The sequence below is a fragment of the Rhamphochromis sp. 'chilingali' genome (genome assembly GCF_963969265.1).
Source record: "Rhamphochromis sp. 'chilingali' genome assembly, chromosome: 2".
In the NCBI taxonomy this organism is placed as follows: Eukaryota; Metazoa; Chordata; class Actinopteri; order Cichliformes; family Cichlidae; genus Rhamphochromis; species Rhamphochromis sp. 'chilingali'.
The window spans coordinates 56,292,007-56,307,803 of record NC_137930.1 but is presented as its reverse complement, the minus strand read 5'-3'; the positions used below and the strand labels follow the sequence as shown (position 1 = coordinate 56,307,803).

At 40.5% G+C, this 15,797-nt stretch overlaps 3 protein-coding genes across 7 annotated transcripts; 1 reads left to right on the top strand and 2 right to left on the bottom strand.

Annotated features, from left to right (window-relative positions):
• Positions 1 to 14: 14 nt before the first annotated feature.
• Positions 15 to 3,508, bottom strand: rpl4 (ribosomal protein L4). Its single transcript, XM_080874438.1, has 10 exons — positions 3,397 to 3,508; positions 2,583 to 2,754; positions 2,388 to 2,494; positions 2,016 to 2,154; positions 1,600 to 1,724; positions 1,334 to 1,463; positions 827 to 983; positions 529 to 612; positions 224 to 344; positions 15 to 137 (listed from the first exon to the last, which is right to left on the bottom strand). Exons 1-10 carry the CDS (start codon positions 3,397 to 3,399, stop codon positions 66 to 68), a joined length of 1,110 nt encoding a protein of 369 aa, XP_080730564.1. The 5' UTR covers positions 3,400 to 3,508; the 3' UTR covers positions 15 to 65.
• A 350-nt stretch (positions 3,509 to 3,858) lies between these two features.
• zwilch (zwilch kinetochore protein) lies at positions 3,859 to 12,194 on the top strand. Of its 2 annotated transcripts, none has more exons than XM_080874149.1 (18): positions 3,859 to 4,061; positions 4,152 to 4,194; positions 4,280 to 4,372; positions 6,734 to 6,876; positions 6,989 to 7,179; positions 7,303 to 7,382; positions 7,463 to 7,618; positions 7,807 to 7,878; positions 7,964 to 8,057; positions 8,150 to 8,202; positions 8,292 to 8,394; positions 8,475 to 8,554; positions 8,677 to 8,833; positions 8,933 to 8,961; positions 9,039 to 9,175; positions 9,298 to 9,393; positions 10,169 to 10,284; positions 10,372 to 12,194. In XM_080874149.1, the coding sequence occupies exons 1-18, from the start codon at positions 3,964 to 3,966 to the stop codon at positions 10,458 to 10,460; spliced, it is 1,830 nt and encodes a 609-aa protein (XP_080730275.1). In that variant the 5' UTR covers positions 3,859 to 3,963; the 3' UTR covers positions 10,461 to 12,194. The 2 variants fall into 2 exon arrangements, with proteins under 2 accessions (XP_080730275.1, XP_080730274.1); XM_080874148.1 differs by having other exon boundaries at positions 8,289 to 8,394.
• Positions 10,909 to 15,675, bottom strand: lctlb (lactase-like b; the record flags this gene model as incomplete). 4 transcript variants are annotated; one of them, XM_080874151.1, is made up of 14 exons in its annotated part: positions 14,915 to 15,675; positions 14,571 to 14,757; positions 14,293 to 14,453; positions 14,113 to 14,200; positions 13,913 to 14,022; positions 13,697 to 13,825; positions 13,499 to 13,594; positions 13,348 to 13,402; positions 13,106 to 13,267; positions 12,746 to 13,023; positions 12,544 to 12,670; positions 12,235 to 12,434; positions 12,075 to 12,138; positions 10,909 to 11,028 (listed from the first exon to the last, which is right to left on the bottom strand). In XM_080874151.1, the coding sequence occupies exons 2-14, from the start codon at positions 14,695 to 14,697 to the stop codon at positions 10,913 to 10,915; spliced, it is 1,713 nt and encodes a 570-aa protein (XP_080730277.1). In that variant the 5' UTR covers positions 14,698 to 14,757; positions 14,915 to 15,675. The 4 variants fall into 4 exon arrangements, with proteins under 4 accessions (XP_080730277.1, XP_080730276.1, XP_080730278.1 ...); XM_080874150.1 differs by having other exon boundaries at positions 15,453 to 15,675; XM_080874152.1 differs by lacking the exon at positions 10,909 to 11,028 and adding an exon at positions 11,171 to 11,241 and having other exon boundaries at positions 14,571 to 15,675.
• Positions 15,676 to 15,797: the final 122 nt, after the last annotated feature.

Here is a 15,797-nt window from a genome sequence, read left to right as displayed (position 1 = left end):
GTCTGACTCGTGCATTTGAAACAACTGATTTATTCATCACTGAACTCCAGTCTGTATGTATTGGTTTATGCCTTGGGCTTGGCAGGTGCACCCTTCTTTCCAGGCCTCTTCTTGGGTTTCAGCATCTTGGCCTTGATCTATGGTGAGAACAAAGAGGGGCTCTAAGTTATCAACAAATAGACATACAGTTTTTACTTCCATCTTTAACTGATCAGGCTCTTACCGCAGGGTCATGCTTGAGGATGGCATGACGTCTTGCTGTCTTGGCGTAAGGATTCAGTTTGAGCATTATGTTCAAATTCTTCAGAGGATTCTTCTTCAGAATTCTGCGGTTGAGCTTCTTGCTGTAATGACAATACAATCCACCCTTGAATATGTGAGCTTCTGCTTAACTACAACTTCAGTGAAACTTTCTGCATCACTCAGGACTTCCATATAATCAGGGTTCAGAAACACGGACCTGAAGTGGAAAATCATCATAGCTGGCAAATAAGACCTCGGGGAAAAACTACACTGAAAAATGCTTACTTGGGTGCACGAAGTGCTTTCTGGATCTCCTCACTCTTCAGAATCCTGGTCAGATCTGTATTGGTCATCTTGTGCATTGGCAGGCTGAAGGAAGAAGAGTCAAGAATTAAAGTCCCTTGTACATGAAGGCAAAAAAGCCGTATGATAAGTTTTGTTGCTATAACTCAGAACTTCGTTAAATATCACATAGTTCAAAAACACGGACCATGAAGTGGAAGCTCATCACTGTTGTACACCAGCATGATACACTGCACTTGTACTTTCAGAGTGCATGCTCTCAAAATACTCAAATACTCACTTGTAGTCAACCTTCAGGGAGGCAGCCTTGCGCCATGTGCCGTACAGGTCATCCAGCTTGCGGAAAGCACTCTCGGTCCAGATGCAGAACCGTCCAACGTGACCACCGGGAGCGAGCCTCAAAAGGTTCAGTTTGTTCACGTTCAGCAGAGTGATGCCTGCAAAATGCAGCACAATAATCAAACATCTGCATGTTGATGAACCAATTATCTTGAAGCTATAGTGAGTTTTTAAAGGGCAAATGACTTATTTAAGACTCAACTATACTATAAACACTACAATTACAACTCATCAGTATTCAGTCAAACTTGAAGTTACGCATGCATAAATGAAGAAAACAATTAGAGTTTAATTGAAAGCAAAGTAAGCTAGTTTTAGTATCTTGATCATTTATTCCATTTCATCCAATAGAAACATCCATTTTAACTATACCATAATTAAATGTAAGAATCATAATATCCATTTTCTAACACCGTAATAAATTCTAAATTTTAACCGGGACATTTACCGGGGATATTTCTGAAGGCTTTGGTTAAGCCAGCATCTTGGTTGTAGATAATGCACGGCCCTCTGCGCTGGATACGTCTGCGATTCCTCATCTTACCCTTACCGGCACGCATACGCTGAGAGGCATAGACCTGAGAAGAGCAAATAAAACTCCATTATTAATAATTAAATGCTCCCAGTGCCAACTCAAGAAAAAGAAGAATGATTTGACTTCGGGAAAACTACTGATGAAACTCAGTGTTCCTCAGTGTTTTGAGGTTACTGTACCTTCTTAATGTCATTCCAGGCTTTGAGCTTCTTCAGCAGCAGCACTGCCTCCTTGGTCTTCTTGTAGCCCTCAACTTTGTCTTCAACCACCAGTGGGACTTCAGGGATTTCCTCTATGCGGTGTCCTAAAAGGAAAGATTGTTAAGAATCAGTTAAAGACAATGACAGAGAAAACTGCTAGGACTATCAAAGTTACAGCATTAACTACACTTGCTCAGATTTAAAGGACATCAATACTCTGTGACAGCTTAGAGACGGCAGGCAACCGTCACTGTTCACAGGCTCAGACGCAAATTACACCATCACAGCAAGTCAAATGTTAGGCTGAATCAAAAAGGGTTCATTTTTGGTCAAAATATATTTCCATGCTGGTTTCTACCAATTCATGTCCCATTCGAACATCTTTTGACTCTTACCTTTGGACATCACAAGTGCAGGAATGGCAGAGGCGGCCAGGGCAGAGCAGATAGCATAGCGCTTCTGGGGTACGTTGATCCTGCGGTGCCAGCGGCGCCAGGTTTTAGTGGGGGCAAACATACGACCACCACGACACATCTAGACCAAAGTCAAGGACCACTGACTTAAAAAACTTAAGTAAATAACTATTTTATACCTGCTCAGACTCAATGTTCATCAGCCATCTGTGCCAGCATATGACAGCAGGCATTCTGTCACTGGTCACAGAGTCAGACGCAAATTACACCATCACAGCAAGCCCACAGAATTAAGTTTGCCTCAGTATACATATTACAAAGTGGGAAAAACTCTTGTAATCATCAAGAGGATACGTTTCCAAAAGCACCCTGGCCAGAACGGTGAGTACCACCACCTCTCACACGAGGGATACGGGCCACAGCTCTTCCTGTACCCCAGGACTCAGCACTGGTCTGGTGGCCTAAAACACACATAACACATAATCTATATTGTGTACATAACACCTTAATAAAACGTTTACTATGTGCCAAGTACATTTATGCACTCACCTGCCAGTTCACTGACTGCATAAGGCTGGCGGTTGTTCTTGCGCATGTTGGTGTGCACAAAATTCACCACATCAGGGCGAATAGGGGCCTTGAACACTGCAGGCATGACAACATTTTTGCCTGAGGATTCTCCTTTCTCGGAATACACCGAGATGAGGGGTCGGGCACAAGCCTGAGAAAGAAATAAACAATCGTCAGATGTATTCTGTAAGAGAAAGTTATGTAGGCAATTCAAGAGTCTAAACCTGTGTAGTATGTGTCTTTAAGACATCCAGGCACGTGACAGGAGAAAAACTACTAACTTATAATTCAGATTTAAAAGGCAGATTAATCTTGACGTAATTGCAGTTTCAATAAAATATCCCTGCTTTAACCGACACAAAGTAAGGTTTCATTTAGCCAACATGAAATCTGCCTCGGTTAGCCTCAGTTTAGCTCGTTTCTGCTAAGACGACTTGGCCAGGTTGTTCAAACGTAACTTTAATTGTAAATGATAACGGGCGAATATAGCGCATAGATAAATTCAATTGGCAGAAACAACCATCTAACTTTAGATGCCATCAAAATACACAAGATCAGCCTTCAGTGATCTACCCCTGAAAGGAAAGCCACACGTGTAACTTGTAGCCGCTCACTCAAAATGGCTCCTCGTGTTAGCTTTGCTAGCTGGGAGCGTTTCAATTTGCTGCTATATTACATCGGAACCTATGATTTCCAAATTCACAAAACACGCGCTTGCTTGTTCAACACGAACCACAATATGAAGACTCGTGTATTATATCACGTTAGCCTTGAAAAACATGGAAATTCTCACCATATTCGGTAGTTATTTTCGGCTCGCCGGGAACCACGCTCCTCACGGTATGGCGGCCACAGTAAAAAAGGAAGTTGACGATTCACCCTACATGGTTTATGCCTCCGCTTTAAATCACCACTTCCGGTATTAACATAATCGTGACAAGTCCTTTGTATAACTTCATAAAACGAGCACAGGAAAATGAAAAAGAATACACAGCATAAATTATATAGCATGTTTAATTTGTCAGTGCTTAGCATGTTTAGCCAAGCAATTTTAAAACCGTTCTTAAACATGGGACTATTTCTTTACTCCATGTTGGCGCAGGAAAGATTGAACCATTTCTTTCCTCGTTATTTTTAATCAAATATTTTTTTTATTTTATTAAAAAATTTCTTGTATATTCGTATTTCTGATACATTTTCAATCTATTTTATATCTCATTATTTTATTTATTTTATGAGGGAAGTGTGTGTTCACCTATGACCCCATGTCGTCACCCTCTGCTTTTCGAGCGCGCGACTGTCAAAATATCAACAACGGATTTGTTCATTTTAAACTCGTTTAGCCACTTTCGTATGTTTTATGTACATCCTTCCTTCTGTAACAGGATACACAGACCATAATTTGGCGATGTGCTCGAAGATTATATCTAGGGCTAAAGAGTTTTTCACGATTCTTCGGTGAGTTTTGGATGCATAGCGATTCTAACAAAAAGTTAACCCTCAGAATGATGGGTGAAACAAAGTTCATTTCTGTCGTGTTGATTGCAGCTCTCTTCAGGATGCGGAAAGCAGTGTTCCGTATATATATGAGGTAAATTCGTGCATTCTTAAGTAAGCTGTCGTGAGTCAATGCATCCGTCGCTGTTACAGTAATGTTGATATCTTTTGGGCTTCAGGAGGAGGTCCAAATAGTGAAGATGAACGGAGACGGAATCCCTGCGGTGAATATGTATTGTGGGAACCAGACCGTCTTCGTCTGTGAAAAAGCTGTGAGTAATGTCAGTCCTTGGACTCATTTACCATATCGTAAATATGTAGACCCAATAATAAAATTTTACTTTGTAAGATTCTACTTTTTTACTTTACTCTTTTAGGAATATTTTTACCTAGTTGTGTTTATAGCGACACAACATACAGGAATAACTGTTGACTGGCTCTGACTTTTGTTGTAAAACATTTTACTTTGTTTATCTCTAGCATCCAAACTACTAATACATCTCAAGGCCTTTTAGGCCTTTTGTAAAAGCTGTGGACCTGCTTTTAATTTGAAATCTCCAAAGGCCTGTACTGCAAAGAATGATTTGTGCTTATTCATATAACTTCAGGGCATGAGAAAGATGGTTCACGTCTTTACAAGGTGCATTACCATGGCAACTTATTCTGCAGACCTCATGGTGATTTCTATCAGAAAACAAGCGTGAGACTAATTGGACTCTTTTATAGGAATTTCTTTATTACTCTCCAGGGCAAATGTAAGCACCCCACACCTTCACCTCACATATCTCAAGATGCCCCTCGCTCCACACCTTGCCGCCTGTTGAACAATACTGTCTTCACTTGCAGTCTAAACTTATTACTTTCCATTTTCTTACATTAACCCATTTCTCTCCTTTCTAAAGAACAAAGCGTAGACTGGTTTTGTCTCGCCAGACTTTACAGGATTGTTCTGCCAAAAGATCTGTCCCTATCTACATCCTGTAACTTTCCCTGGAGCAGATTACGTTTGAGATTAAAGATCACCACATAGTGACCAGTGGTAAATGGACCGATCCTTATATCCACTTTTCTGCTCCAACTGAGTGTTCATCGCACTTTGTACTACAAGTTTCATTCACCCAATCACGCACACATTCATAAAAGTGCCTTGACTAACATTCTTAGATTAGATTAGATTTGATTAGATGAAACTTTATTAATCCCTCATGTGGGTTCTTTCAGTAAATTCAGTTTCCAGTAGTACAGCACCAACAGAAGTTACATGTTACAGAGTTACAGAGATGAATGGGGCAGCTCGAGGTTCAATAGTTGGAGAAACCGGGAACTACCGACCTTCTAAATAGTTGACAACCTTTTGTACCTCCTGAGCCACAGCTGCCCCGTCCTAATCAGTTCTCTGGGAAAAGGTGTCAGGATTCCTGCAAGTTCCCTTGGACCTTTGTGTGTGGATAGTAGAAGTTATTTACATTTTTTTAATAGTGTCTAAAGTATTTGTCTTTTCCTGATGAGCATCAGACAGAAATATGTATTCATAGGTAAAACCTTACTTCTTGATTTTATTTATTTTGTTCCCTTGTTTGCTGCAACCAGTTTAAAAAGAAAATTATTGTTCAGTAAGGATTAATATACAATTCCAAAACTGGCCACCTCTTTGTATTTGTTACATTTGAATTCTATTTTTTATGTATTCCTACTCTCAGACTGTTAAACACCACGTGGGCTGCAGCTAAAAATTCATTTCATGAAATAACATTTGCAATCCACCACATTTAGAGAACAAAAGAATGAGGTTTCTTATACAAATGGCAGAAATGAATTTCCTTTGAAGGGTGGCTGGCCTCTTCCTTAAAAATGGAGTGAAGAGCTCAGTCAATTGAGAGGGGCTCAAAGTAGAGCGGCTGCTCCTCCATATCGAAATGAGCCAGTTGAGGTGGTTCAGGCATCTGACTACGATACCTTCTCGATGGCTCCTAGCTGAAGTATTTTAGGCATGTCCTATTGAGAAGATCCCCCAGGACAGACCTAGAGATTATATCTCTCAGATGGCTTGGGAACAACTCGGTGTCACCCCTGGCTTCCCTGGTGAGACTTCTGCCCCGGTGACCAAATCCCGGATAAGCAGTAGAAAATGAATGGATGTGTCCACCAGATTCTCCCTTGTCTTAATGATAGAGCACTGATACTGAGAAGTCTCTTAACGTACATAGTTCCTTTCTTCTTCTTTTTTACCGGCTTTCCTGGTTTTGTTTTCCTTTGTAAAATTTACTCACTCCGTTGACAGTAGACTTATCAATGTTTCTAATTGGTCAGATGCTGTCAATGCTGCCCTTAGATAATGGAAAGATAACTGGGCATGTAGAGCTTCACTGTTACAGGGTTCAGGACTGCGTTTTAGTCTAGATGGGCAGAGACTTTTGGAAAAAAGGATGCAGACACACATTCACTCCATGATCTCAAAAAGTCTTCCCGTCCAGAATAAAACCCGAGTTCCAGAGTTTTCAAGCTGAAACTGGGCCAGTAGTGTTTCCAAAATTCCCAATTGTAGGAATATTAAAACACTGAATGTATGCTTAGATGACTAACCAGTCTCCTCCTCGTCGCTCACCATTGAATTGTGCTCTGATTTCACTAAGGTTTCAAAAATAAGCGATCCAGGTGACGAACAAATGACCGAGGCTTCAAACCTTTCTGACGGCGATGCTGATGATGCTAACGACAGTGCCCACGTACTTCAAACTGAAATGGGACCGCAGCCACTTTCAGTCATGAAAGCAAGGTGATTAGTGCTAAGACGTTTAAAATTTAATTGCAAAAGAAATACGCGCTGGTAAGATGTGCATATTTAATCCACCACATCTGACAAAGTTTTTTTCTTCTTCTTTGTACAGACAGTTTCTCTCTTGGTATACATTATCTCAAAATGCCAGCATGTCAGCTGAGGACACGAACCTTCCTTTATACCCTCTGTGGGTGCGATGCGACATGTCTGATCCTGCTGGAACGACCTGGTTTGGGGCTGAAACAGTCTGTGTGGGCACTAAAGTTACTGGTGTCAAACTGTATTCCATCACCTCCAAAGGTATTGCTTAGAAACATCACTCCTCTTTGAATAACCCATTTTTAAACATTATCAGTGCATTTACTGATGATTTGTATGTATTTGTGTCACTTGTTTTTATTTTCCTGATGTTAATGTTTTTAGGTTCAACTGCAGACAAACAATCCCTCACAACCTTAGAAGAACTGAAGCAAGAGCATAAGAAACGGCATCATCCATCCTCGGTATTTCAGTTTTCATCCTCTTTTGCAAGTCTGTCTGTGTGAACGAATGCCCGTGTTCTTACACTGATAAATACTTCTAGGTGGGGATTAAAGGCAGTGCCAGGTTCAGCCTGTTTGGTTCCACTGTTGTTGAAAACACCACCATTGAGTCTCAGAGCAGCGTGACTGTGGATTTCAAATGGAGCCATGTGGAGAGTATTCTTGAGACCCCACCCCTGTCCTCTACAGCAACATTAGTGAGCAGCAATAATGACCTCTTATAATAATCCCTTCTTTCCCTTAAAAAGCTTACTTTTTATATTTCTATTTAATTAATATGCTATTATGAATAGAAAAGGGAAACATGTATCTGGAAGTAGTACCAGCAGATGAAGCTGAACAGACACAGACTGATTTTTTAATGTGTTTATCTTTTTTTATGCAGAATATCAAAATTGCCAGTGGAGACATGAGAAGTCCCATGTTTGAGATGTATAGGGAGCTGGAGTTTCTACTGGTTTGTCTTCCACTGTAATCTAAAATGACAGCAACTACCAGCATCCACATAAATAACTAAATATATCTGAATCCTGTTATTTCAGACTCTCGCTGATGGTTTGAGAACTGGTGAGACTGAATGGATGGAACCGCTGGAAAGCACATCGCCTGTAAATCTGACCAAGGCTTACCTAGAAGGCACGAAGCACTGCTGAATCAATACATTGTAAATCTGATGTAATGCTACCTGGTACTTATGATTATTTTTTCATTTTTAATTCTTCTTTCAGAGCTACAGAACACTGCAAAAACACTGCAGGATCAGGCTGCAAGAACGCCCGAGGTAGGATGGAGCCATTATCACTAAAACATTAATTTTACAATATATCTGCTAGAGTCTTGGGTTTTTTTCCTTTCCATCTTTTTCAGAAGACCTCGAAGCTGAAGTCTGAGACAGAAACTCCCATTTTCAACTCGTTCCTGGAAAGAGGAGATTTGGATTTTGTGGAGCAGCTTTGGGTTCGGATGAGAAAAAGTGAGTTAGGCCTTCCATTCAGGAAACTGGGATGGATTTTAGCATTTTACAAACAGACAGAAAAAAACTTTGTATTGCAGGTGTGACTTCATATCAGGACATTGGAGACTGCCTGAAGTTGGTCATTGACGCTCTAAGATATGGTGACATCAAACCCTGGGTAACAACATAAAACATTTCCGCTTTTGAAAACTTGGAGTTAGATGAGTTTGGATGTTGCAGTTGTTATTTTATTAATTCATTGATTAATTTTTTTTTTGTTTTTTGTTTCACATCATCCAGATTCACAGAGACAGCAGCAGTTCCCTCAGCAAGCTCATTCTGCAGTCGTACCACCAGCAGATCGAACATGTGTCTCTTACAGGCTTCACGCCTGTCAACATGCTGCTGGAGATGGGTCTGGATAAGATGAGAAAAGACTATATTAACTACCTGATTGGTAACCTTTAATTATTCATTTGGAGCTCTTTCTTTGACTCTGTGTTTGTGTTATGCTCTCTGGATGATAGGCCATTTGCAATTTGTGTTTGTTTCTTAGGTGAAGAACTGACGACTTTAAACCACTTGGTAAGCTTTACACTGTTTCTCAGTTCTTTTCAAGTGTCTGTCAGCATAGTACTGACTCTGAGTAATTTCCTCCACAGTGTTTTTACCTCAGCACGGAGGTTGATCTGCAGGAACAAGTGATCCGACTCAGGAAACTGCACCATCTGCTGGAAATAATTGTGACCTGCAGCACATTCCTTGGTTTGCCCTACGATCGTCTCTTTCTTCTCACGCAGTAAATCTTTTGACTTTTTTTCTGCCCCAGTGATATGTGACTGTGCAGAAGTATTTCTTCTTTTAAACTGGTATTTAAATAAACAATTCCCTCTCCTGTTTCCCCCCTTTCCTGTCACATAGATTGTGTTTGCAGCACTACAGAACGTCACCTTATGATGAAGAGCACGAGTTCAAACGCCAAATCAAACCTGCCCTGATCAGTCATTTCTACCAAAAGTAAGGAATGCAAGCCTTTTTTACTGCCTGCTTTATTGTGAAACTGGGATATTTGACCTTATTGTTTGTGAATATGACATTTTTATAGTGGACATAATCATATTGATAATGAAAATATGCAACAATTATTTATTGTAGATTTCAGTTCTTTAATCCGTCTTTGTTGTTGGGGTTTTTAATCATCTAATAGTATATAATGCTAGCAGACTGCAAAGTGCAATCAATCTTTTGGCAACTCAGTGATGACACTAAACATGCTTCGGTTATATTATCGATCTAAATCTCTCACCTCAAGCTGAGGTGCAAACATGACAGATTTAAAGGAGCTGTCACAAATGCCAAGAGAGCCAATTATTCCTTTGTGCCAAAAGACAACGGTTCAACTGAAGATTTCCAAGACACTTCAAATTGAACGAGACACTGTTGGGATGTTAGTTCAAAAGTCAATGTATTATTGCAAACCTTTACATGCAGGAAGGACCTGACGAAGGCGGGGGAAAAACACTTAACAAGCAAAAATGTCAGGCCTGTAAACCTCACCACAGTCCAATCTCGACTGAACGGCACATAAAAGTCGACCTGAATGTGACGCCCGCAGAATTCTGGCAGTCTATTATGTGGAGTGTTGAAAACAGAAATCTCAACGGCTTGCGAGAAACCACATAAAACATTTATTGAAAGTCAAAGGATATATTGGTGGATGTTAGGCTTTTTTTCTTTCTTTTTTTTTTTACACAGAATTTAGTTTTTCTGTGTTCATCTTTGTGCTCTACAGGGAGCACCCAATACTGTGGGGGGTTGAGGTGTCCAGTGGTCATGGTCCTCGTGAGGTCAGGACCTCCTTACATCTTAGTGACAGACCACTGGTTGATCATGTTATCTTTGAAACAGGTGATTTTTATTTACTGAATATATAAGTGACTACCCCAGTAAAGTATCGATAACAATATTCTTCTTTAACTATTCTTTTGTTTTTAGACTATCCAAATGGAACCGTGAATGGGGACAGTGAGGATCCTGCTTTCTTCTCCACTATGGCGTACTGCAGCCTTGTCAACTTTGCATGAATTTATAAAACATGCTACTAACCCCTCAACAGCAAATTTCAGTCCTTTGTGTGTGTGTGTGTGTGTGTGTGTGTGTATGTTTTTTCCAGTCACATCTTTATTTTCACATTTTGCTGCTCAAGGAAAGACAGGAAATATTCTGCCAAACAACTTAGCTGTATCCAAATGAAAGTAGATCAGTAGATCACCTGGCGTCTTTGCAATACCAGTATCCTATAGTAGCAGTTTAATCAGAAACTCTGACTCCTTTTTCCTTCTACGCAAAACCAGTCATTTTAGAGCAAAACGCTTTACACACATCAAATCGATAAAAATCACCAGTTCTTTCAGTTCAGCTCAAATGATGTATTTATATTCACACGTTATCCAATAAAGAAGTGATGCACTTACATTTTAAATGTGTGCATATGTGTGTGTGCCGATGCTTGTGATGTATAAACACGAAAGCCTTCCTAGTTACGCCTCCGCAGCAGGAACATGAGGAAGATGGCACTGAGCAAAATGGAGAGTGTGCACACAGTGGGAACAACGATCTCGGTCACCATCTCCATGTGGCTGGTCAAAGGGTCTGCAAAGCACACACACACACACACACTCATTAAAAACTTATGGGCATCGTTATATCGTCCAAACACTGCCAGTGAAGCGAAAGCTCAAGCACAGCACTCAAAGGGTTAATATTTGTCCCGGAATCACAATTTTGGTCTAATTCATAGAGAGCATAGGGATTCCTTACCATGTATAAGTCTTAGAATATTGGCAGCAGTACTCCGCTGTTCCTCTAATAAAAGAAGAGAAAGTACTCAGAGTTGATTAATGGCACTTTAACCCTTTGAGAACTGCATGCAGCTACAGGGGAATATTTCAGAAAGCAGTGTTTTTACCAGATGACTATTAAAAGCAGTATTCTGAAAATGACTTAATATTACAAGCCATCAGCAAGCAGGTGAGGCTTATGTTTGAAATTTTGATTTCAGCTCAGATATATCACTGACTTTATTGGTGCTATTACATTACCCAGTTACATTTTTAATCTCTGCTTTGTGGGCTGAAGTGCACCGCTTTGCTTTATGCCTGTTTGCGAGTTTTTGTTAAAAAAGCTCTTTTAAAAGGAGCAAAAGCTTGTGTTTAATTGCAGGTGTTAAACGCAGGAGCTTGTTAGTCAGAATTGTAAACACACAATTGCAAAGCGACAAAAGAGAAAAAAAGAAATCAGATTGTTAGAAATAGGAAGCATGTACCCTCAAGTTCTAAACTTCATCATGCACAGGCCAAACCTTTGGCATTTCTGCATGTTCCTGGGATTTTCTTCTAGCTGGAGGGGCAAACAAAGAAGATATCTCAGATCGCCTGTAACAGATTCTACTAATCAATTTTTAAATTTCAACTATTCTTCTTAACACTATTTGTCCGTGCATGTTCTGAGATGGCTGAAGAAAAGAAACAGATTTATTATTTTCATTGTTATAGTGTTCAAATTTTTAGGACATTTTTTTGTTTGTTTGTTTGCTGTTTTTTCCATATTTTGGCAAGAATCTTTATTTGTTTACCCCTGCTAGTTGTTCAACCCTATATAGTGAGGAACATGGTCAATGATGTTACAGACGAACTGACCTGCAGCTAGAAGCTGATTGCTGGAAGAGCACGTCTCAACTGCCTTTCGCCTCCAGTTTTCAACCTGTGGAGGTTCACAAGACAGTCAAATATAATCAGAATAAACCATGTAATGAAAAACCCCTCAGACTGGCAGGGCTTTGTAGTCCTTTCTGCTCACCTCTCTTTGATTGGGAAATCCATTGAAGCTGATAATGCGTTTGTAAAACTGAACAGAAGCTTTGGGATAGCGAGGCTTGTTTTTGTTCCTGAAGTCCACATAGTACAAGCCAAATCTCTCAGAGAAACCTTCATCCCACTCAAATTTGTCCAGCAGCGACCATGCAGTGTAGCCCTTCACATTGACTCCGTCTTTGATAGCTGGGTGACAAAGAGATCAAAGAGCTTGATAACTACAAAAAAGTAATTTCAATTTAAGACAGTGGGCACATTTTTGCATTTTTTGTTCAATACATGTGAGCTCATTCACCTTTAAGCATCTCATTGATGTAGTCTTTGTAGTACACTATCCTCCATTCATCACAAAGCTCTGTGCATAACATCTTCTCAGAGACTCCATTTGCAGTCACATAAATCATTGGGTTCCCATACTGAGTCTAGATGAGGATGAAATCAATATGAGTTTGTTTTTTTTAAGTAAAGAGTATGTAGCACAAATATCAATGAGTAACCTTGACAAAATTGAGCAGACGCCTAAAACCCCAGGGCACGGCATAGAGCCACTCTGAACCAGGGTCAGGCCATCTTGGGTCAACCAGCTCAGCCAGGTCACGGTCACTAAAGTAGTTGCTGCTGCTACGGCCCGATGGGTTGTTTTTTTGGGTGATGTAGCGGGTGGTGAAATGACCAATGCCAAGGAAGTCACAGGTCCCCTTTATGTAGCTCTTCTCTTGAGGGGAAAATGTGGGCAGTCGAGACGTCCCGAGGCCCTGCTGGACACTCTTTCTCCCTGCACATTGCCACAAATAGCAATTATTTAATTCCTGTTATATAAATAACACTAATTTAGGAGCATTTACAGTTTAACATACCTATGAAGTCTTTCATCACTTGAGGGTAGTCGCCATGAAAGATCGGTGTGGCAAACCATCCCAGGTGGAACTGGACATATCTCTCAGCTGCTTCAATGTCTTTCTGGTTGCTGATATCCACCGGTTCTCCCCATTCCCCCGACAGAGAGATGCCAACCAGACCTACGGATTTAAACAGGAGCTCTCAGCAATTAGAAAATGTAATCTTTTTAGTGGTAAACGCTGACTTTCATTTTCTTTACCTTTTTGCTTCCCCCTCCACTGTGTGTCATACGTGTGCCAAACTTTAGCATGTGCCTATGAAAAAAGTATTTTTTCACATTTCACTTTAAAGTCTTTATTAATTACTGTGTAGTTTTTATACTGTAATTGAATAAAAGTGACGTCTTATACCTTAATGATATGATGTGCAGCTCTGTATGCTCCCGTTCCCCTCAGCCTCAGTCCAGGAGCGTGTTCCCCCGTCTCATAACCTTCAACAGCTACAGACTGGTACATGTGCATAAATGTGCATAAATACAATACTTTTAATGCTGACGGGAGTTAAACTTGTGCATGTATTTGTTGTATAAATATTTCTTGTAAATGTACCCATGGATTGTTGAAAGTGATCCAGTACTTGACTCGGTCGCCAAATCTCTCAAAGCACAGGTTAGCAAATTCATTGAAATAATTGACCATGCTTATATTTTGCCATCCACCATATTTCTCTTGCAAGACCTATAAAAACAAACAAAAAAAAGAAACATATTGTTTAAAAAGTTATTAAGAACAAAGTTGAGGGTTCTCTGTATTTTGCTTACAAACCTGTGGAAGATCCCAGTGATACAAAGTAACAATCGGAGTGATTTTGTTCTCCAGTAGGTGGTTGATCAGGTGATCGTAGTACTGTATTCCCTTTTCATTTACATGGTCAGCTGGAAAGAGTGTTTTAGCATGGATTACTTTTAAATAAAACCACATTCTGCCAGTTTATTTCATCAAAAGGCTTAACATCAGTTACCCACATTTTATGCCAGTGGGAAGGAGTCGAGGCCATGAGATAGAGAAACGATAGTGGTTAAGCCTCAGCTCCTTCATCAGAGAAATATCATCCTGCACAAAAGGCATACACTGGATTACTTGGTGTCCTAACTACAAACCTTCCTCTCCTTACACCTCAGACACACCACACCTGATTGCCCTACCTTGACTTTGTAGTAGCCCTCACAGGAGAAATCCCCAGTGTCATTTTGTTGGATCTTGCCTTTCTTATGACTGAACACGTCCCAGATGCTCAGTCCTTTTCCATCTTTGTCCCAGGCTCCTTCTGTTTGATAGGCTGAACCTCCGGCACCCCACGAAAATCCTGAAAAACAAAACGTTAGCAGATCTGGGTTACACGATCACAGTTTAGGAGGACTAATGGCACTAAATACAAAAAGAATAAAATGTAACCCCACTGAACAAAACGAACTGTGTGTACCAGCTGGAAAAGTGCCATAATAGAAGGAGCCGTGGTGGTTCTTTGTCCAGTCGAAGTCCTCAGCCGCAGACACACACAGCACCAACATAAGCACATGGCACACACCGACTGCACAGCGGGGCAGCATGGTACTTTTGAGCCTGCAGCACAGTTCGTGTCTCACTCTGCTTCAGTCGCTCACTACCACCTAAATACAGATGAGAAGCATTCAGCACCAACGCTTAATGACAAAAAGAAGCGTGGTCTGGAGTAAACATGTCATATTCAAGCCAAAATGCACACATGCTTGCAAACCTTTCAAATAAAACCTGTGTAAAATTGGTATAATAATAATAAACTATCACCAAGTCGTCTGGAAGCATCCAATGTGCTGGACTGTGGGGGGTCCCACGTCCATAATGCAAAGCCAAATGGAGCTTTTCAGACTCAATGGTCTGTGAGCTCATCTTGCTGAGGCAGACAGATCCCATTCAAACTACGGTTTCACCTCTGTAAGCAAAGCTAATGTTGGAGAGGTTGATATATTTACAGTGCACAATCACACAACAATGGATGAACTTTTCCTCACAAACAGGCAAATGTAAGAGGACCTTACAATTGCTGCTATTTCTTTTGTTTGCAAATTTAACTTAAAAGTAAACCCAGTTATCTTTGCAAATAATTTCCAGGTGTTCAGGAGCATCATTGCAAAACAGAAGATACTGCACTGTAAGCATGAAAAATTGAAAACAGAAATATGGCAAAGCATAAATACAGCCTGAAAATGTAATGTGCCTGCATACTAATTCTACACACTTCTGCCTATGTTCACATCTCTGCTGCCCCCCCCCCACTTTTGTTTAAAAAAATATTATCCTTGCAGTATTTTTCCCCATTTGTTACCTGTTAACCTTACGAACAAGGCATTTGCAGGTCTGCGCAGTGACTTTGGGGTGAATGGCAGCTCTCTCCTGGACTAGCAGACCCTGTAGACAGCTGTTATTTGTGCAATCTCTATTATACATTCCCTGTTGTAGCACCACCCTTCTCCAGAGCTGTCCCTGCTTTCAGGATGAAAGCTGACCTTATTGTGAGGCTCGCTGTATTGTTTTAACTGTTTAGAAAATGCTGAATGGTTTTCTCGTGGAAAGTGTTTGCACTGCACTACCCATTTGCCCGGGTCAGGTTAGGACACGAAGTGAACACAGATATTATCTTGAAGTGTACACTGTAAAAAAACAGGCTGGT